The sequence below is a fragment of the Sminthopsis crassicaudata genome, chromosome 3 (assembly GCF_048593235.1).
Source record: "Sminthopsis crassicaudata isolate SCR6 chromosome 3, ASM4859323v1, whole genome shotgun sequence".
NCBI lineage: Eukaryota > Metazoa > Chordata > Mammalia > Dasyuromorphia > Dasyuridae > Sminthopsis > Sminthopsis crassicaudata.
In genome coordinates this window covers 415694871-415716603 of record NC_133619.1, presented here as the reverse complement: position 1 = coordinate 415716603, position 21733 = coordinate 415694871, and the positions used below count along the sequence as shown (strand labels likewise).

The 21733-nt window shown below is 33.7% G+C and overlaps 1 protein-coding gene across 4 annotated transcripts in view; it reads left to right on the top strand.

Annotated features, from left to right (window-relative positions):
* The window catches only part of MYO1B (myosin IB), a 204809-nt gene extending 183888 nt beyond the window's left edge, over positions 1 to 20921 (top strand). For all 4 annotated transcript variants that reach the window (XM_074302829.1, XM_074302826.1, XM_074302825.1 and 1 more), the window contains 7 exons: positions 2025 to 2099; positions 5052 to 5186; positions 8568 to 8674; positions 11494 to 11626; positions 12497 to 12649; positions 15511 to 15638; positions 19590 to 20921. In XM_074302829.1, the coding sequence (XP_074158930.1) occupies positions 2025 to 2099; positions 5052 to 5186; positions 8568 to 8674; positions 11494 to 11626; positions 12497 to 12649; positions 15511 to 15638; positions 19590 to 19713 (855 nt within the window). In that variant the 3' untranslated portion in view covers positions 19714 to 20921. The remainder of the gene's footprint in view (positions 1 to 2024; positions 2100 to 5051; positions 5187 to 8567; positions 8675 to 11493; positions 11627 to 12496; positions 12650 to 15510; positions 15639 to 19589) is intronic.
* The last annotated feature ends 812 nt before the right edge of the window (positions 20922 to 21733 follow it).

The following is a 21733-nucleotide window of genomic DNA, read 5'->3' as shown; positions in this document are numbered from 1 at the left end:
ACCCATCAGGATACACACATACATGGAAGATATGATTATGTCATGTCAAAATATCAACAAGAAAAAGTTTATGTTAAAAAAAAAATGCCAGAAGTAACTTTATAAGAGAAGTTTATGAATGAAAAAAAGGAGCTAGTTGTGTAGCAGACAGCCAGGTGATAGATGATCTATGAAGAATCTAATTCTGATCACTAGTTCCATTTATAAGATTTTAGCAGATTACCATTTTAATTAATGTATCTGAAATTTTAAAAATAGAGGAATTAGCTAGGGAGAATTGACAAAATATCTTATTGTAGATAACACTGTGTGCTTAAGCCAACAATTTTTAAAGAAAGAAAAGAAAAACTTTGACAAATGTCACCTTTTCAGCTTTGTTCTCAAGAAATGTACCATGTGATCATTTTGTTTTTCAGTAATTTACTAAACCTTTTATTTGTTTTTTTATCTTATCTATATGTAGTAATTTGCCTTTTTTTTTTATGCTGAGGATTCAGTATTTTTAAAATAAGTAAATCACAGGTGTAATCATTCCTAATTACCATTAAATGATTCACTGCTTTGTCTGAATAGTTTAATTCATTTTTACCTAGCATTGTGGAAATATTAAAAATAACAGCTAAAAAATAAATCAGTTTTCCCATTTTAAAATAGTTGTTGCTTAAGAAATATGAGCTATATGTTTCAAATTCAAGAATTTTATACAGAGTAAGTTACAAAAAACTTATGAGTAGTATTTTATGTTATGGGTTGATTTGCTACTTTAATTAGTATCACTTGGAAATAAATTTCAAAGTATATTAGAAGCCCTGATAGGAGTCAAGTCAGTATTTACTGAATTTTTCAAATTGGATCCAATTTTAGAGTTATGCCATTTTGCAAGTTTAACAGATTCCAGTAGGCCTTAAGTAAGGCTTTTTTTCTTTAAAGGACAATGGTTTTGCATATGCTATTATCTAACATGAGGAACCAATGAGCTATGTTATGATGGCGTTCTCCTTTTTTTAAACCAAACATATGTCCCTTGTCCATTTATATAAAATGTATTTTAGTGAAGATAGTTTAAGTAGTCTTTGGATTTGAGAATTGGTCAGTTTTATTCTTTTTTTTCTTGTAGCCAGAAATGATTGTAGAATGTAAGTTAAAATATTCTATTAATCTGATAATTGTTACCCAGGAGAAATAATGATTATTAATCACTTAGGATCTAAAAAAGAAGAGGTAATTTTAAAATGTAAAGGAAATGTATTTGGCTCTTGGTTAGAGCTTGAAACTTTGGACTTGTACTGTTTTTATTTTAAAAATGCAAAGGGAACTCTCTCTCTCTTTAGTTATTTTTTTGAAGAAGCCAAAGTTTTGATAGCTAAATATTGATTCTTGGATTTATTTTAATATGATGATGAACATCAAAGGAAAAATTTTTCTTTTTTGTTAGATAATTTAACTTCTTTTATAGTAGATAATAATAGTATAGCTATAAGAGTTTTATATATATAATATGTTTAAATATTTATATTCACTTTATCAAAATTTAGTTCTAGGTAGGATCATAAGTTCTGATTATCTTGTCACTTTGTATATCTTTTGGAATTTAAATATTATTAATCTGTTCTAAGTGGTTCTTTAGTATTCATTTTTCTTTTAGAGAATAGTTATATTAAAATATAATTACGTGTATTTTTTGAAATATGTATTTAATTTTAAGAGTTTATTTTTTTAAATGCTGTACTCTTAAAAAGTTAATCAGGATCTTTAAAAAAAAAAAAAAAAAACAACTCCAGAACTCTTGAAAAAAATCAAGTATTACGTCTTGGCATCTTTTCTAACTCTCCCCTCCCCCTCACTTTTTGTCTTACCTAATTATCACTTTTTTAAAGTATGCTTGAATTATTTTGGTTATTTCTGGAAAGCATGTCTGTAAATTCACTTTTCTAATATTTTTCTCTTAAGTAGAAAAATACTACCTTTTATGAAGAAATGCCAGAACTTAATCTACTTAAATCATCCTAATCTTTTCTTTTAAGGTACGTAGAGAATACCGGAAATTCTTCCGAGCCAATGCTGGCAAGAAAATTTATGAGTTTACACTTCAGAGAATCGTAAGTTTAAACCACTTATACTTTGTTTATGTCTTATTAAGACTATTATATAAATGTTAAATAATATGAATAGAAAAATAAAGTTTGTTTGGGGGAGTAAACAGTATAGTAGCCAGTCCCAATTTGAGTTATAATAGTTTTCGATAATACTCTTCAGGTCAGAGTATAGTATAGTTAGATTTAGGAATGGTTAAATGAGAAGTCATTAATAATTTCATGTTATCATGTGCCTCAGATATATTCTTGCCCTGTTTGATACTTTCAATAGTAACATGGAAGAAAGATCTTGGTTTTATTTGCTTATTAAATTTGTAAGTCATGAAAAGATAACTAACATTGGATGTCAATCAGAATCCAGAAGATCTTAGGCTAAAATGTTAGTTCAAACTTGGCCTAGTGAAATTAAACTCCTTAATTGTAAAATAGGAATGATAATATACCACAAGATTGATATAAGGCTCAAATGAGATAATAATTGCAAGTTTTTATCATAAGAGCCTGACACAAAATAGATGCTATATAAAAATTTTTATTCCCTTTTTTTTTTTTAACTATTTGTGCAGGTTGATATGGTGGGCGGGGAGTGGATCAGACTTGGAGTTTATTAAGAGTTACATAAGTTTGTAAGACTGGGAGGTGGGTTCTATCCTGGTCCGATAGTCATTTAGGACAGTCCTTGATAAACCTGACAATATCTAGAAAAGGATAGGTAGAATGGCAAAAGGCCTTAAAATCATGGCCCTTGAGAATCAATTGAAGGAATTAGGGAGATTGGGCCCAAGAACAAGGGACTTGGCATGGTAGGGGGATACCATAGCTACCTTTAGGTGTTTGAAAGACTGTCCACATGAAAGACCCATTATGTTTTTTTCAGCTTAGTCCCAGATATCAGAACTATGAAAAATGGAAGAGTAGCAGAGAGAGATAATCTTGATTACTGTAAGGATAAATTTCCAAAGAATTATAACTCTTCAAAAGTGGAATGAGGCTTTTTTTTTGTTATGTTTGTTTGTTTTTTATAATTTAGTAGATTCTTTCTTAATTTTATGAGATCTGTAAGCTAAGGCTAGATGACCACTCAGTGGAGTCTGTTGTAGAGAGCACTTTTTTCCCTCAGATAGATTGGACTAGATGGCTCTGAGAGTGCTTTTTGGTCTGAAGAAGCACAGAGACATTTGTGTCAGTGCTCAGCTTGCAAATCTGTAAAAGAAATTTCTAGTTTTAGGACATTATTTGCTGACTTAGAATCCTACAAGGACTTTTGTCTGTGGTCCAAATACCAGCCTACCAAGATTATGGAGAGATTTACCACCAGAAGATCAGCCACTCCGTGATGAATTCTTTGGACATGATCACCCACTTCAGTCACACAGCTGACTAAAAGATGCAGATAATGAACTTCAGCTGTGTTTATCACTGTAGATTCCAAAAAGGCATTTGACTGGATAAGAGAAAAGCACCATCTTAAAGGCTTTGTTCCAATATGTAAATGTTAAGATCTTGTAAATATTCACTAGTAGACTCAGAAACAGAAATAACATTGTTCAGCCATCTTCTTATCATCAATATAAAAAGAGGCAAAAAACAGGCAAATATTCACCCAAAGTGTACACCACTGTTATGGAAACTCTCTGACAGAGTGCAAATGGAGCAAATATTCCCTTGTGTCCTAAAGCTCCGTGGCAGCCCGATGTCCATGTCTTCCTTCTCAGAATAATATCTTGAAAAGCAGAAAATAAAATATATCAACTTCTTGGACCCTAGATTAAGTACCTCTTCTATACAGAGAGTAACTTTGCCCTACTAATACAGATTTCAACCCATGTGTATTTTCTCTTTCTAAAGCATAAGTATAAATATATATGTGAAAATGTATTTTTTAAAAACATAGCATTTCCAGTTTTCTTACACTAATTCCTCATCCTCCACTCTACAGTTGACTTTCAGTTCCTCATACACAACACTCCATCTCTCGTCCATGAACCTTTATCTTAGACCACACCCAGAACAATCTTCTACCACACCTTTGAGTTCTGGCTTTCTTATAGACTCCTCCCAAATCCTGTCTTCTATTGTAAGATTTCTCCAGGCCCTCCAGTAGCTGGTGCCTTTTCCTCATCTACTCTATATATAGTTTATATTTTCATGTTTTCTCCCCTGTTGGACTGTGATCTCCCCACTCTGATGCATGGACATATTTTTGCCTGTCTTTATGTTGCAACCTCAAAGTGTAATATCTGGAACGTAGTAAGAAAGTTGAGTGACCAACTGACTAGATTCTGATGATACAAAGATAAAAAATGAGATAATCTCTATTCTCTATGAGCTGTTATATCAAGAGACATGCATATGTATAAAAATTTACATGATAACACACTAGCTCTAATAGAACTTAATAAGCTAAAGGGTTGAAAAACAAAGGTGAGGGTGTGAGGGGATAAACAAATGAAAGGAGGGGGTCTGTGTGGCTATACAGAAGGTGCAGGAGGAAGGCAAGAAAATAAACCTTTATATATAATCACATTCTATGTGCCAGACAATATGCTAATTGAGCACTTTGTAAACTGCTCTGCAGGATACATGCTGTTATTATCCTATTTTACAGTTGAGGAAACTAAGGCAAACAATGAAGTGAAGTGCTTTGTACAAGGTCATACAACCAGTAAGTGTCGAAGGCTGGATTTGTACTATAGTTTTAGTTTTTCTGTCACTCTATCACCAAGAAACAGCCAAGAGCTCCATTTCTTTCCTTAATGATCCTTAACAGTTGGTAAAGGATGCTTAAAATGCTTATTTAGAAAAGCTTAAAGGAAGGCTCAAAGAATTTCAGCAGAAAGTAAGCAAACAAAATCTAAAATACTATATAGAGATTTGTCAGTGTTTTATATGTGAAACTATGCATTTTTTCGGTTAATGCAAATAAGCTAATCTCTCATTTTAAATTCAATACAGGTGCAGAAATACTTCTTGGAAATGAAAAATAAGATGCCTTCTTTATCCCCAATAGACAAAAATTGGCCAGCAAGACCTTACCTCTTCTTGGATTCTACTCACAAAGAACTAAAAAGGATTTTCCATTTGTGGAGGGTAGGGTACCATGTGCTGTCACTTTCAGAGCATTTGACTTTCTGTTGAGTTTATAATAAAATTATGTTTTTAAGAAATAATCTTTCTACAATGGCAGAGAACAGTCCCAGGACTTTATAACTTACCCCTTACTTCCAATCCTAGTGTCTTCTCCCTGAGAATTTCTCTCAAATGTAAATACTTTTTTTCATGTTGTCTCCCCTTGTTAAATGGTTGAGGCTAAGGAGCTTTCATTGTATTCCAAGCATTTAGCATAATACCTGTTGTATGAAAGTATTTATTAGATGCTTATTCACTGGAATACCTCACAGCAGTAGTGTAGGAACTCCTGGAGTCACATATTTTAGCTAATGGCAAGAAATCCTCTGCTGGTGATGGTGGTAGGGATGGTTTCTTTTTAACCATCTTCATGCATGTTAATGTGGAAAAGCTGGATGAAGCATCATCTCCTTGAACTAAGTCATGTACAGCTTGTTTTAAATATTATCATGGAGATAGCAAAAGTCTACCCAATGTTGACATGAGTTACTTTTTTTCCCTTTTCTGCCTTTTAAAGCTTCTTCTGCAACTCTCAGAACTGAAAGTTATTCTTAAAATTTATTTTTGTAAGGAATTAGAGTTATTAGTAGTAAATACAGTATCTTGGAGTCAAGAAAACAGGTTCCATTTCTGCCTCTAACATAGGATGTCTGTGGCGGTGGTCTACTGGCCAGGCACTTTTTTCAAGAGATAGATTATAAATAATGATTACAAATACAGATAGTATCTATAAAGGTACAGATAAGCATCTTCCACAGTAGTGAGGTCATCCCAGAGAGGTTATAGGTACTGAACTTCTCCTCACCCCTCAACTCATTCCTTACACACAACACATAACCTACAAACTGAGGTCTTGTCCACACTCCGATGAAATGAGGGAGTGCATGCATTAGACATTTTTAAAAATACATTTGCTGTAACCTGCCCCTTTTTTTATTTTTAGCTGAGAAATGGATTCTACATTATAGATAGAGCTTCTCTGTTCTACTTGCTTTTGTTTCAAAGAATATGCCTGAAGGAAGGAATGATGTGGACTTCAAAATCAGCAAATCAAAGCATTTTCAGACCACTAAGAGCCATTGGCGTGAAAGGCACATTTAAGATTTTTAGATTGTATAAAATCACATCATAGTATTTATAAACCTCTGCTATAGAAAAGCAAGAAGACTTTCAAGTCCCTGGCATTTTATGTAAATTTCCTCCCAAGTGGAGAAAGTTAATCCAGAAAGCCTATTTTTATATAATCTGGTGCTTGGGAGAGAAAAGTCGAGCTGGCAGGGACCTCGGAGGCTATATGGTCTCTCCCCCTCATTCTTTAGATAACGAAACTGACACTTTCCCAAGTTGGTCACACAGATCAGAAGTAGTAGACTAAGGTTTTACCTTATACCTGCTGACTCCAGTCCTAGCACTTTCCACACTACTTTTTTTCAGGTCTGCATTTTATGTGACAACATGATATATTTCATATAAGAAAGGTCCACTAAGTTTAGGTGAGAGATAGGTAAGGAATAAGAAGGAACCTGAAATGTTTGTTTGAAGAGGCCTTTAGGCAATAAGTGAAATACATAAGCTACTGCATTTTATACAAGAATGTTGTGGAGATACTTCATTTGCGTCTGACTCTTTGTCACCTCATTTGGGGGTTCTTAGCAAAGATATTGGACTGGTTTGCTATTTTCTTCTCCAGCCCATTTTAAAGATGAGGAAACGGAGGCAACAGGGTTAAAAGACTTGTCCAAGGTGGCACAAGTAGTGTCTGATTAGTCTTCCAGATTTTAAGCTCAGTGCTCTATTCACTGAGCAATACACTTTTTATGTAACTCTTAAATTTCCATTGTGTTCACTTAGACCTTTGAAATTGGCAAAGGCTATAAATTAGGGGCTTGATTTTTTTGTTTTGTTGAACATAGAGATATAAGGCAATGATGGAGAAAATGTTAATAATGTAAATTAACCTTAAAACTGTTATTCAAACTTTTTTTTTCCCCAAAGAGCCGGTTGTTAAACATTTACCAGTCTTGGGTATCCCTGCCTTGGGTAAATCCATTAAATCACATGTAAAAGTGGGGTTACACTGGTTAATCTTGATGATCTTTTCATATTCTATACTTTGTCACTTTCCACTAGGATTATAAGCTTAGAGATCACCAGGTTCAACACCTCTCATTTTACAGATTAGGAAACTGCAGCACTGAAGCTTAAGGGACTTGGTCAAGATCACACATCTGGTACACATTTTATTTGAGAATGGATCCTAGGGCTTCCTAGGTTGTTAGGACCTAGGCTGTGAATTGTAAATCCCTATATGTGGATTATTATTATTATTAGTGCACTGATAGTAACTGAATAAATAAAATTAGAACAGTATGTTTTTTAAAAATCAGACTTTCTGATTTCTCTTCCCAACTCTGTCCTTAGCTCCATATGTGAACTTAACAAGAGCCATCAAGCTAATGTTAGTCTCTTTCTTTCTGAACTATATGATGGCATCTGTGTACTGGTATACCTTAAAATGTAATTAGTCTTCCATATGCATTGCCACAGCTCTAGGTCCCAGGATTCCTAGCAGCTCTCAATCACGTACAGAGTCTGCATGCAGCATCCATTCCACATAAGTGGTGAAAGATGAGAGAATGCTGATGACTAAGTGAGTGAGCTGAGCCTAAGAATGGGAAAATGGTGCTCCTAGAATGGTACATGCCTAAAGAGAGGACTTTGTCTAGCATATCGAAAACAACTATATTATATTGATGGGGGGAAATAATTATATTTTATTAGTTTTTTTTTCCCTAAAAGACTAAGAATTTTTGGAGAGGAGAGGAGAAGGAAATATTTCTAATTTTTTCTACATAGGGAACTCCCTATAGCAGATAGGTGGAGTAGCAGATAGTAGCCACTGGGCCTGGGAGAAATTTTGCCTTAGACGCTTACTATGTGACCCTGGGTAAGTAACTTAACACTGCCTCAGTTTCATCATCTGTCAAATAAACTGGAAGAAAAAAATGGCAAACTACTCCAGTATCTTTGCCAAGAAAACCCCAAATGAGATCACAGAGTCAGACATGACTGAAATGACTGAACTGCAACAAAGGGAACTCCCAGTGATACAACTCCCTCCACCAATGCAAATTTGCAGCTGTTGAGCAACTTAAAAATTTAGAAGATCTTCAATAAGGCACTGTGTCTGTTTTTATTGCTGTATTGATCTTAAAATAAAACTTCATTATGTTGTTTATCTCTATACTTGTTGCTCAAATGACCTTATCGTGCTATTTAAATATGATTGACAATATAGTAAGAAAACATGTCTGTTTTTCTCTTTCATGTGATACCTTTCAGTGTAAAAAATACCGAGACCAATTCACAGATCAGAGGAAGCTTATCTATGAAGAGAAACTGGAAGCCAGTGAACTCTTCAAAGACAAGAAGGCCTTATACCCATCCAGGTATTGTAGTTTATATTTTACTCACAAAAATAATTTTAAAAATTTGACAAATAGGTGTGGAAGCAGTAGTTTCAGGTGTATTTTAGTTTAGTAGCAAATAATTATTTCCTTATGTCATAAATTATTTGTTAACTATACAAATAAAAATGTTATGTACATATGCATGTCTCTACATTAGTGAAATGGTACTGAATCTTTTTTGTCTAAATCATTGGTTACATGCTCAACACTTTATAGAATAATTAGGTAAGACATCTTTTAAAACTCCTAATTTTTATGAGCTATTCAACATCAAGATTGAGTATTTTATGTTGGATTGTGAGGCATTCTCCATAACTCCCAGAGAATAAATAAAATTTCTTTTGGCTGTTCTACAGTAATTATTGTCCAAATTATCTTGCCTTTAAAATATCCCATGAAATTGGTCAGAATTACACTTGCATGATGAAATTAGGAAAGTGAATCCATTTGGAGCTTTTTGAGAATTTCTCAGACCCCATAAATGGTGCCCTTTAGCTTTACTAACTCAATGTGCATTAGTTAATTGACATGCAGCTAGCTGATTCCCTATGTAATAGGCCCACAGCTCTCATAAATAAGGAACAAATTGCTAATTGCAGGTGCAGAAAGAAAAGCCATCTGTAGTATTGGATGCTTTGCCCTACTTTTCCAACCGTGTCTCCTAATGTTCGTTTTTTTTTTTTTTTTTCCCCATGGTACATTTTTTCACTTGATGATTGTGAAAAATGTATCTTATAAAGTCTTAAGTTTTGTGACAGTTTTATAATTTTCTCCAAAAAGAACACTTGAAAATGAAAATATATTTTATGAAGGTTCATATGGAATTAACACAGATCAGTTTGTTTGAAATATTATTCCTCTTCCATCACTTTTCCTAAATTGTCAGACACACTTTTTTAGAGCAATAAAGATGGCAAAAATAATTATAAGGAATAACTGATTTGTAACTTTAAATCAAGGCTTAAGTTAGAAATTAGAATTTGTCCTTTTTTGGAAACTAAATTTTTTTAAATTAACATAATTAACCTGCTTTGAAAATTGATAATGATTTTTGATGAAGAATTCCTGAAGATAGTTGTTATTTAGAAATGATGTTAATTAGCAGAATTTGTGTAGCATTTTGATTAATTTAAACAGTTTGGGGTTTAACTTTTGAATTTCCACTTAAGAAATTTTAAAAATGGCTACAAGACCCTAAGCTGTTTTTACTTGGGCATTTGGTTATTAGTATGTTTGTTGGTCTGTAGCAAGATTTCATAAACTTTTTCCACTCATTTTTATACAACCCTAGGTATATAGGTATTTAAATAGATTATACAAACCAAACATTTACTGATAATCATAATTTTATAACTCCATATGGTATCACGACCCATGGTTTAAGAAGCTTTAGTAATAAAATGGCTGTGCTGTCTTCTAAAACTTTTTTATGGCATTGCAACTTTTGGGGAACAGAGTGTTCATGACCAATTATAGAGAATTTTCTTCCTTAAGTCTCCCATCCAGTTCTCAAGCATGGAGAATTTTATTTTCAATTATAAGGACTCTACAGGTCAGATCAAAGCTTCCAATTTCCTGCTAGCACCTGTGGGCCTTTGGATTTTATAAAGATGCTCCTTCCTCCAGGTCATCTGTGGAACACTGGAAAGAGTGTGGAAAGGATCAAAGACCTGTCTTCAGTTAGAGTTCAAATTCTGCCTTTGGGCCTTACTACCTGTCACATTGGACAAGTTATTTGACCTCCCAGGACCTCAGTTTCCTTCTTTGAGAATGAGAATGAGAGGGTTGGCCTAGGTATTCTCTGAGTGTCCCTTCCAATTCTGGATCTGTAATTTTATCAATATAAATGATTTCACTGTGTCAGAATTTTTTAAGAGTTAATATGTTGTTAAATTTAATGTGTTAGATATATTGGATTATTTACCATCTAAGGGAGAGGATGGGAGGAAGAGAAGGAAACCATTTGGAACACAAAGTTTTGCAAGGATGAATATTGAAAATTATCCATGCATATGTTTTGAAAAATAAAAAGCTTTAATTTAAAAATAATGTGTTAGGTAAATACACTGAAATTTTTCTTTTGGCAGCTAATGTCACTTTCTGTTTTGTTTGATGAAAGTGGTTTAATGTGTCCCAGGAGGATAGAATTGAAGTTTTTCATGTATTTCCTATTGAGAGCTTTATTTAAAAGATCTAGGATGGGGAAAGACATGCTATTGCCTTCTGAATTATTTGTTCTTTATGTAGTTATTCTAACATGTATTTTACTCCTATGCCCAAAAACACCTATTGATTTCCTTTCCTCTTGGAGACAAAATTAAATTTTTCATTGTGTCAGGTGGTAGCAATTATCTGTACTCTTTCTCCCATCGCCACACATTGTGAAAAAGCTGCTAATAAATGCTTTGGGGACAGCTGCACTTAAAGCTTTCATTTGAGTAGGTGACAAGGAGTGATCTTTTATTTCATGTACTATCATACTTTGTAATGTTCCTCAGTTGAGTGCCTTATGAAGTATAAGGAAAAGAAACTGATATCTTTAGTAAATGCTATGGTAACCTGAAAAAAGAAATGTGAATAAAATTAATAAGTATTTCTAGTTGGGGTTGAGGACCAGATGCAAGTGATAAAACACTGTAATAAATGAAATTTTGAATTTCTGCATGTTTAAGAAGGTAGCACATTCTTATAGGAGAATTAGGTTTTAATTCCTTATTAAACCTGAGCATTTTGTAACATTGTGATATCCATTTAAAACTATTTGTAAAATACTTTTGTTTCCTTTTATATTGCTATAGTGTTGGCCAGCCATTCCAAGGAGCTTACCTAGAGATCAGCAAGGACCCCAAGTATAAGAAACTCAAAGATGCCATTGAAGAAAAAATCATCATTGCTGAAGTTGTCAACAAAATTAATCGAGCTAATGGAAAGGTAAAAATGCCAATAGTAAAGACTTACCTACAAATGTGAATTAAGTAGAATGCTTTTACCTTGTTTCCCAAATATTAATGATTAAATTTCTGCTTGGGTTTTCATTAGGGTCACTATAAAAGATACGACATTGTTGTGTAGGGGAAAGGGCTTTGGCATTTGAAACCAGTACAATTTGGAGCAAGCCCTTCTATCTCTACCCTCTTCCTCTTCATCCAAGTTTCAGTAGAATGATTGGAACTCAGATTTTTTTTTTAATTCACAGCATAGGATTATTCTTTGCTAGGAGGAATTATGGCCCAATTCAGAGGAGGTAGGAGACTCATCTGTAACATACTTAAACAAAACTTAATGGCCTTCTGATCTACATTAGCACACTATCCTTTGCGAGCCACAGAGCTCATGGTCTTTAAAGTCTCTTCTAGCTCTGAATTCTATGACCCTATTTTTCCTGGTGCATTCCTTTGGATGATGATGTCACAGAGCCAAGAAAATTTTGACATAGTGTAGAATTTTGAAGCTTTAGGAGGAAACCTTAAAGTTCATTTGGTACAGTATTTTCTTTTTCTGCAGGTGAAAAAATGGAGTTCTAGGGAATGGAAGTCAGTTGCCCAAAGCTAGTCTACCATCCAGTTCTCTGATTCTGCATTCATAGGTTTTTCTAATCTATCATGTTGCCTCTCATGAAATGTAGCATGTTCAGTAGATTTACATATCTGTTTGCAAAGTCATATATTATGAAATCAAATGATGTTCTGGAAGTAATTGTTGCTTGTGATTTTTAACGCGTGGATGGTTATTGCCAATCCATTATTATTACAAATCCTTCATTATTTACATCTTGGTCTTTTATCTTGCCTTTTCCTTCAGTGTGCCTCCAGGATTTTCCTTCTAACAAATAATAATCTGCTGCTTGCTGATCAAAAGTCTGGACATATTAAATCTGAAGTCCCTCTGGGTGATGTTACCAAAGTGTCCATGAGCTCACAAAATGATGGTTTTTTTGCTGTCCACCTAAAAGAGGTAAATTTGAAAGAGATTTTCTGCTATAAAACTGATTGTTTAAAAGGAGGAAGGTCTGACTTTATTATATAGTTCACTTTATAATCTGAGGTTTATGCTGAATTTAGCCATTCTCAAGTTACTCATTTTGGGTGAATGGAAACCAGCTTATACAACTCAGTCATTTTCCAGTACACAAACACACACACACACACACACACACACACAGTCACACTTTTCTTCCTTGTATAACATACAATTAGCAGATGTTGAACAGGTGAAGAATGGGTGTTGACGAGAGAAAATTTTACCATCATCACAATTTTTCAGATATGCTGTGTTTTAAGCCACAATTAATATTTCCTCTCCCTGACCTTTGAAAACATGAATTCAGGATCTAATAAGACCATTGAATCTTACCCCATGCAATCTTATTTCATGGTTCTTTTCTGACTCAGCCTTCCTCTTTTGCAAATGTAATGATTACTTCTGAATTCTTTGAAGCCAGTTAGGAAAATGCCAGGTTAATTCCTTCTAGGACTTTGAACAACTTGGAAGAAACACTGCTTTTGTAAATACAAGAGTGTCTGACGCCTAAGTCCACTCCTGAAAAAAAATAACAGTTCCTAAGAACTTAAAGTATGGAAATATATTTAGAAGAATTGCACATGTTTAACCTATATTAGATTGTTTGCCATCTTGAGAATGGGAGAGAGAAAGAGAGGAAGAAAAATTTAGAATACAAGGTTTCACAAAGGTGAATGCTGAAAACTATCTTTGCATGTATCTGGAAAAACAAAATGCCATTAAAAAGGGAAAAAAATTTAAAAGGCATAATGAGTTTCATGTCTAACTCTTCATGACTCCATTTTAGTGTTTTCTTGGCAAAGATATTGGAGTGGTTTTCTGTTTCGTTCTGCAATTCATTTGGCATATGAGGAAACTGAGGCAAACTGAGTTAAATGACTGGTCTAAGGTCATATATCTGAGATCATATTTGAATGCAGTTCTTTCTGACTTCAGACCCAGAGCTCTATCCACAATATCACCTTACTATCCAAAATCAAATTTTTTAATCTATCAATTATTCTATGTTTTTCAACTTATAAGTCACAGATTCTTAATCTGGGCTGCTACACTCTTTTTGTGGTGACAAAGAATTGGAAAATGAGTAAATACCCGTCAATTAGGGAGTGGTTGAATAAATTGTTATATGAAAGTAATGGAATGTTAGTGTTCTATAAAAATGAACAGGCTGATTTTAGAAAGGCTTGGAAAATTCATGTGATATTTTTCTTTATCTTGTGTGCAGTTCTGAAGTGAACCCAGAAGTCTTTATGCTTGCTTCTCTCATATCTCTTTGACAATTTCTCTTCTCATTATGCCTTTTAAATTTTTTTCCCTTTTTAATGGCATTTTGTTTTTCCAGATACATGCAAAGATAGTTTTCAACATTCACCTTTGTGAAACCTTGTATTCTAAATTTTTCTTCCTCTCTTTCTCTCTCCCATTCCCAAGATGGCAAACAATCTAATATAGGTTAAACATGTGCAATTCTTCTAAATATATTTCCATACTTATCATGAATAAGGGAAAAAAATCAGATTGAAAGGAAAAAAAACACGAGAAAGGAAAAAACAAACAACAACACAAAACATTATGCTTTGATCTACATTCCGCCTCCATAGTTTTCTCTCTGGATGTGAATTCCATCACATATCTATTGGAATTGCCTTAAACCACATCTCATTGTTGAAAAAAGCCAAATCTATCACAGTTGATCATCATGTAATCTTCTTGCTCTGTATGATATTTTCTTGGTTCTGCTCACTTCACTCAGCATCAGATCATGTAAGTCTTTTCAGACTTTTCTGAAATTAGTCTGCTCATCATTTTTTATAGAATGATACTATTCCATTACATCCATATATCATAACTTATTCAGCCATTCCTCAACTTATGGGCATCCACTCAATTTCCAGTTCCTTGCCACTATAAAAAGGACTGCTAAGGTTTGAATATGTTATGATATATTAAAGTAATGGAATATGTTTTCTCTCTAAAAGATGAACAAGTTGATTTTAGAAAGGCCTGGAAAACTTTCATGAATTGATGCTGAACAACACAAGCAGAACCAGGTATACACTGTACACAGTAACAGCAAGAATGTGCAATGATCAACTTTGAAACACTTGGTCCTTCTCTGTGGTTCAGTGATCCAAGGTAATCCCCGTAAACTTTGGATGGAAAATGCCACCCACACCCAGAGAGAGAACAATAAAGACTGAATGCAAATCAACACATATTATGTTTACTTTTTTTCCTCTTCTTTCTATTTATTTTCTTCTCATGGTTTTTCCCTATTGTTCTGATTTTTCTCTCCCAACATGATTCATAAGGAAATAATGTAAGAAAAATGAATATACATGTATATAACCCTTCCCACCCCCAAAAAAAGTTGTTTTATGTATAATTGGGAAAATAAAAATTTTAATTTTTTTAAAAAGGATAAAAAATAGTAAACAGTAAAACTGTGACGATAGAGAGCATGCAAAATATGAACAAGATTGTAGAAGGAAAGATATTAGGTTCCAAATAAAATTCCATCTTCTAAAAGAAAAAAGGGGGGAAAAAAGTGTTACCATGATCAAAAACAAAAACAAAGGGCTGCTACAAACATTTTTGCATACATGGATCCTTCTCCCTCTTTCATGATTTCTTTAGGATACAGACCTAGTAGAGACTGTTGAATCAAAGGGTATGCAGAGTTTTTTAGCCTTTTGGGCACAGTTCCAAATTGCTCTCTAGAACAATTAGATCATTTCATAACTCTACAACTCATTACACCTTTTAAAAAAAATCTCATTTACTTTCTTTCTCAGGGATCAGGAGCAGCTAGTAAAGGGGATTTTCTCTTCAGCAGTGACCACCTGATTGAAATGGCCACCAAGCTCTATCGAACCACTCTAAGCCAAACCAAGCAGAAACTCAACATCGAAATTTCAGATGAGTATGTTTTTTTTTTTCTTTTGGTAAATGATTTTCCCTTGTTTATTCTTAATTGAGACTTCCAAACTTTTTTTTCCAAAATGCTTTTTTTGTATTGCTAATGGTTACATTAAAACTAATAATTAACCTCTTAGTATCCTCAGGGTTATTCTCTAAGGCTATTAGTTGTAGAGACATTGCCAATTTGCCTTGGTAAGGAAATTTTCCTCATAGAGGAATTCCTCATGCTAATGAAATGACAGGTGCTAATCCTTATTTTAATTTTTCCTTCATTCAGCAACTGGTTTATTGTCCATGGACACTACATGGTGGACTGCACAAACTCTTCTTAGCAGCATTTAAGTCTAAATTAACCACAGGGTTAAAGGTTTAATAAATTCTGATTAATTACTTTTTTTCAGCTTAGCTAAAGGCTGACCAGAGAACTCTTTGTGTTTCAGCTTTTGCTGAAAATATTTCTAAAATAGTGCCCTTCCTTCTCTTTCCTGCCCTTAGGACATAAAGCTTAGGATACTTGATTCAAACTTTTTTCATTGAGAATCTCTATTGTTAATGTTTACTCATCGCATTCTAGGAAGGAAGTCAATATGTGGTTTAGTTTGCCTTATTTTCCTCCCCTCCTTACTCTGGCTACTTCTGTAACATCCAAGTGAGCTTTCTGCATAGATTCTAGATATAATTAGAACAAGGTACAAATGTTGGAGTTAGGAGTCAGGCACACATATTTTTCAATGGCCATTCATTGTCTGTAGTATAAAATATAAGCCCTCTCCTGTGCCATTTAAGACCTCCATAGTCTAGCTCTAAGCCATTTTTTCCATTGTTTTCCTAAAAAGACATTATTCCCTTTCACATATTCTTTTCCATCCAATTCAATTATTAATTTTTCCTCAGTCATGGCTGATCACCTCCTGCCTTTGTGCAGTCCTTTAGGCTATTCTTTTCTTATGTTTGCCTACTAAAATCTTCCGCCTCCTTTAAGAACCCAGATTCTTCTTCCCCACATCTCCAGTTGAAAATATCCTCTTATTCCTCAGACTGCTTATAACACTTTGTTTAGGTCTCACCTTTGTCCTTATCCCTCCTATCATAATTATCATGTGAACTTATTGAGGTTCTTTCCCTTCTCCCCATTCAAATGTAAGTTTCTTGAAAGTATTCTTGGCATTCTAGTACATCATTTGTACATAGGATCAAATGCAACAATAAAGGAAAAGCTCCTTGCAAATTTTAAAACACTTTTAAGTGTTTTTATTACTTGTTTTGTCCTTAAACATAATTTTTGAATTGGTTCTTAAAAAGGAAAGAGACATGAAAACCTTCATGTTTATTCTGAGCCTCTCTGAAGGCCACTGATTTCTATGATCCTTTGCTACAGACTGAGTAGATCTGTCTAGAAGATATTTCAGATTTAAACAAAAATTTTCCAAAAAGCCACTGGTAAGACAGGCATTCCAGAACAGCACTATGTTTTTCAGCCTCAAGTGGATTCGTGTCCATTTTTTCATTTGTCTTGTAGACAGATACTCTTAGGGTTTGGACTCATTATCTTTTTTGGAAGTAGAAACAGTTATTTCCAACACCACTAATTTCTGTAACCATTATTGAGCAATGGTTTTGGCAAATTATAGGGAGAATGGCAAAAGGCAAGTCTACCTCTTATTACAATGTTGTCATCTCTATAAGTAGACATGAAATGAGACAGGAAGGCCACAGATAGTTACAACAGGCAAATAAATACCCAACTGCCATAGCTACCTGGATTTCTTTTAAGCTTATATATATATATATATATATTTCTATTCTATCTAATCTGTGAAATATGTCATGGTACTTGGATTGAGTTTATTGTAAGCCCCAAATATGAGTCATTTTTAAGGATTTATAATTTATTTTACATGAAAAATCTATATTGTTGTAAATGTTACTAATTCAAACAGTGGGTCTGTATTTATGTTTTACTGTTGTTTAGTTGTTTCAACTATGTCCAATTCTCTGTGACCCCATTGAACAAAGATAACTGGAGTTGTTTGCCATTTTCTTCTTTAGTTAATTTTTATAGATTAGGAAACTGAGGCAAACAGTTAAGTGGCTTGTCTAGGATCAACCAATTAGGAAATGCCTGAGACTGGATTTGAACTCAAGAATATGAGTTTTTCTGGTTCCCAGACAATACTCGGTATCTACTGTACCATCCAGCTGCCCCATGTATTTTACTGGAAGTATACGGTTCACAGCATTAATCTGCTGATGGATCTTTCTGGAGTGGTACCTAGAGGATGCCATAAGTTGGTGCTGTGTACTTATATATACTTAGAGTCCTGCTGGAATTAATACACTCTTTTTAAGAGGTCTTGTATTTAAAACACATTGGGAAAAAGTAGTTATTATCTATATATTTAATAGAACTTTAGAGTTAGAAAGATCTTGAGCTTCATTTCAGTCCAACTCATGAAGACTTTAAGCAAAAATTTCCCTGAAAGTATTCCTTAAAAACAAAGACGTATTGATGTCTGTGATATCAATATTTTAGGTGAATTTTAAAAGAGTTTTTAAAAAAGTTTAAAACTGTAAACTCACCGCCCCTCCTACCCCTTTCAGGAAGAATAGTACAGAACTGTGTATGAGAATAAAACACTTCCTTCTTACGCTCTTGGCTTAAAAAGATCCAGCCCGTTCAAAGCCACAGGAAATGGTGTATTTTTAAAATAAGTCTTGAGCCAGAGCTCAGCATATCAAATTTCATCCTAGTATGTAATGTCTGAAAGAATTGAGTCGTTCAGCCTTTGAAATTGAGACTTAACTTTAAAATATCAGGAACTGTTTACATCTTCTCTGTTGCTATGGATTTCTCAGTGGATATGTCAATTTACTTTCTATATACTTATACTAATAACATTTATACAACTGCTCCATAAGAAACATGTAGATGGTGCTATCAAATTTAACTCTGTCCTGTGCCTATAGAGACCGTCTAGCATAGTGTAGGTCTTGGAGTCAGGAAGCTCAGTTGGGGCTCATTGTGATACAAAGGTAAGAATATATGATTTGAAACAAGAGGAACTGGGTTCAACTCCCAGCTTTGCCATTTACTGGTTTCAGATGACCTAAAGCTGTAGTTATTTTATCTTTTATTTGCCTTAGTGTCTTTGTCAATAAAATGAAAAATCACAACAGAGGACTGTATTTCTTTCTAGCTCTAAATTAATGATTCAGTGAATCTGCCTCTGATACTACAAGTTATTCAACCTTTATGTTCCTCCAGAAGCTTGCTAATAATCTTATACTAAACAAAATCAGAGTTGTTCAGTCAGTTAAGCCAGATCTAACTCTTTGGAACTCCATTTGGGTTTTCTTGACAAAGAAACCGGACTGGTTTTCCTTTTCTTCTCCAGATCATTTGATAGATGAGAACACTGAAGGAAATGGAGTTAAGTAAATAGCATCATACAGTTAATAAGCATCTGAGGTCAGATTTGAACTCAGTTCTTCCTCACACCAGACCTGGCACTCTATCCATTAGCTGCCTCTTTATATATTTGTGTATCTGTCTATGAATCAGCACTAAATATTTATTTATTAAGTTCCAGTCTTCCCAAATTTTGGGTTAATTAAATGCACCCAGTTAACATTTTAAAAAGCATCATAGAGGAAACACATTTTATATGTTTAGCTTCCCTACATCACCAGGCAAGAGTGAGGTAATCATCCCTAGACCTTCTGATCTCAGAAGGATATCATAAATAAGAAATAACTAAACATGCATTATTTTCATTAGAGATTAAATTGATGAGAATCATATTGGTAATACTGGTGGAGGATAGAATGCTTATGATGTAAGAGAAAATACTCACTTTATCCAGGGTTGTGGCCAGAGTATTTCTTTTTAAATCATTGTTTAGCATAATCTGTGTTTTTTGCTTGTATTAACCAATTTTCTCATCTCTCCTAGGTTCCTGGTTCAATTCAGACAGGACAAAGTGTGCGTGAAGTTTATACAAGGCAACCAAAAAAATGGTAGTGTTCCAACATGCAAGCGAAAAAACAACCGTCTCCTCGAAGTGGCTGTACCCTAACTGCAGTCCCACTCTTGGTCTCTCATGGACTCATTCTTTGTCATAGTGCAATTTTAGGGTTTTACTGGGGGATGGAGGGTGGGGAGAGGCAGAGCTGTCCACTTGGGGATTGCCAGTGGCTAATAGTATTAGAGACCCTTGGCAAAATATTTTGACTAATCAACCTTTAAATCTTTTCTTACTGGAGTAGTTTTAACCCCTGAAATGCAAACTGTCCATTGACAGGATTTTAGAAACTAACAATGCTTGTACTCTTATTTTATTCATTTACCAGATAGTACTACATTCTGTAAATTGACATGTGACTGATAAAATATTAATGTGTTAGCATAGAGACCCAATTTGAAAGATAAATCAAGGTCCTTCCCTCTAAGGATAACGAAGCCTTACTTGGATTTTTTTCTCTCCCCCCACTCCAACACATTGCCTTCATCTTCACTAGTGCTAAGAGTTGGCTATTAAACTGGGTATGTTAAAAACAAAATGGTAACTCTGTTCATAGTAAACAGCATTATTAAGAGCTTTGTAATCTGATCATTAATAGAACATAGTGCAAGAAGGACTATTTTCATGAGGCAGAAGGAATGTAAGACTGCAAAGAAAGCCCATGCATATGGTTTCTATTTGAAGAAGAAAAATCTAGTGTTAAGAAAGGACTTTTGAATTTTATTCATATTATTTGTAATGGCTTTAAGTTGTAGAAAGTGTCATATTCTTATTTTTAAAGAAGTGACATTAGATTTCCTCTCATTTTTCAAAGCAGTGCAGTGAAAATATCTTTTTCTCTGATACATATTCTTTTGTTTTCAGTTAACATTAGATGAGTCTTCATAATGCTAATGCCTGTAGAGTGCTTATTATCACCAAAATTCAGGTAGCTATTTAAACAGCTAGTTAAGTGAAGGGTGAGAGCCTTTTCAGCTATTAGCATATGTCCTTACAATGTGCAATAAAGCATTCAAGACCTTTTTTTTTTTTTTGAAAGTTATTTATAATATACTTTTGTGTAGAAGAGAGGTGATTGGTACAGATTGCATATTTTATGCAGGAATTAAAGTGGGTTTGTATTATGAACTTGTAGTACTTTTTTCAAATTTACACTAAAGTTCTCAATTTGGAAACTATACTTGGAATTAAAGAGTTTCTTAATTTGGGGAGATGATGTATATAAATTGGTATATTAAATAATAAAATTGTTCTAATTCGGTGCTTCTTTGTATTTCTATGTTGTAATCATGCTTTGTATTTCAAACTGTTTTCTCTGTTTTGTGCCTGATATAATGTGTGCGCACAAAAAAAAATCTTCACAGAGTTTTTTGATTTGAGTGTAACTGATTTTTCACTTAATCTTTATAAACCAGAAATATTCATCAAAAACATTAGTTTTCTTTTTTGTTTTATATGAAGAGATTCTTGATCATTTTTAATTTGTTGATTATATAGAGAGGCATTTTTCCAGTCTGATACATCAGAATGCCTTCCTTGATAGGTTAAATGATGCTCTTTGAATTATGATGTAGACATATAGGCATAAATATACATAAGCCAAAAATGACAAGAGTATTCAGATTTTTCATTGGTTTACTTAAATTCAGAACAACTAAATACCTCATTATTTTCAAGCCATTTGTTATACTATCAAAAAATAAGACCATTGTGCCTTATGTGTGATATACACACATATACACATGTGTGTATATACACACACACTTTTTTTTTAACACACATATCCTAAGGTAGTATAATTGCAACTTTACAAACCATACTGTGTTCATCTCCTATAAATCAAATATTTATGCCATGTGTTGCAGTGGATAGAGCACCAGCCTTGAATTCAGGAGGACCCAAGTTCAAATCTGGTCTCAGACACTTAACACTTCCTAGCTGTGTGACCCTGGGCAAGTCACTTAACCCCAGCCTCAGAAAAAAAATAAAAAATAAAATAAATCAAATATTTAATCTCAAACTCCTTGTGGAATGTTTGTATATGACATTTTCTTACTAACTAGAGAAGTTTTCA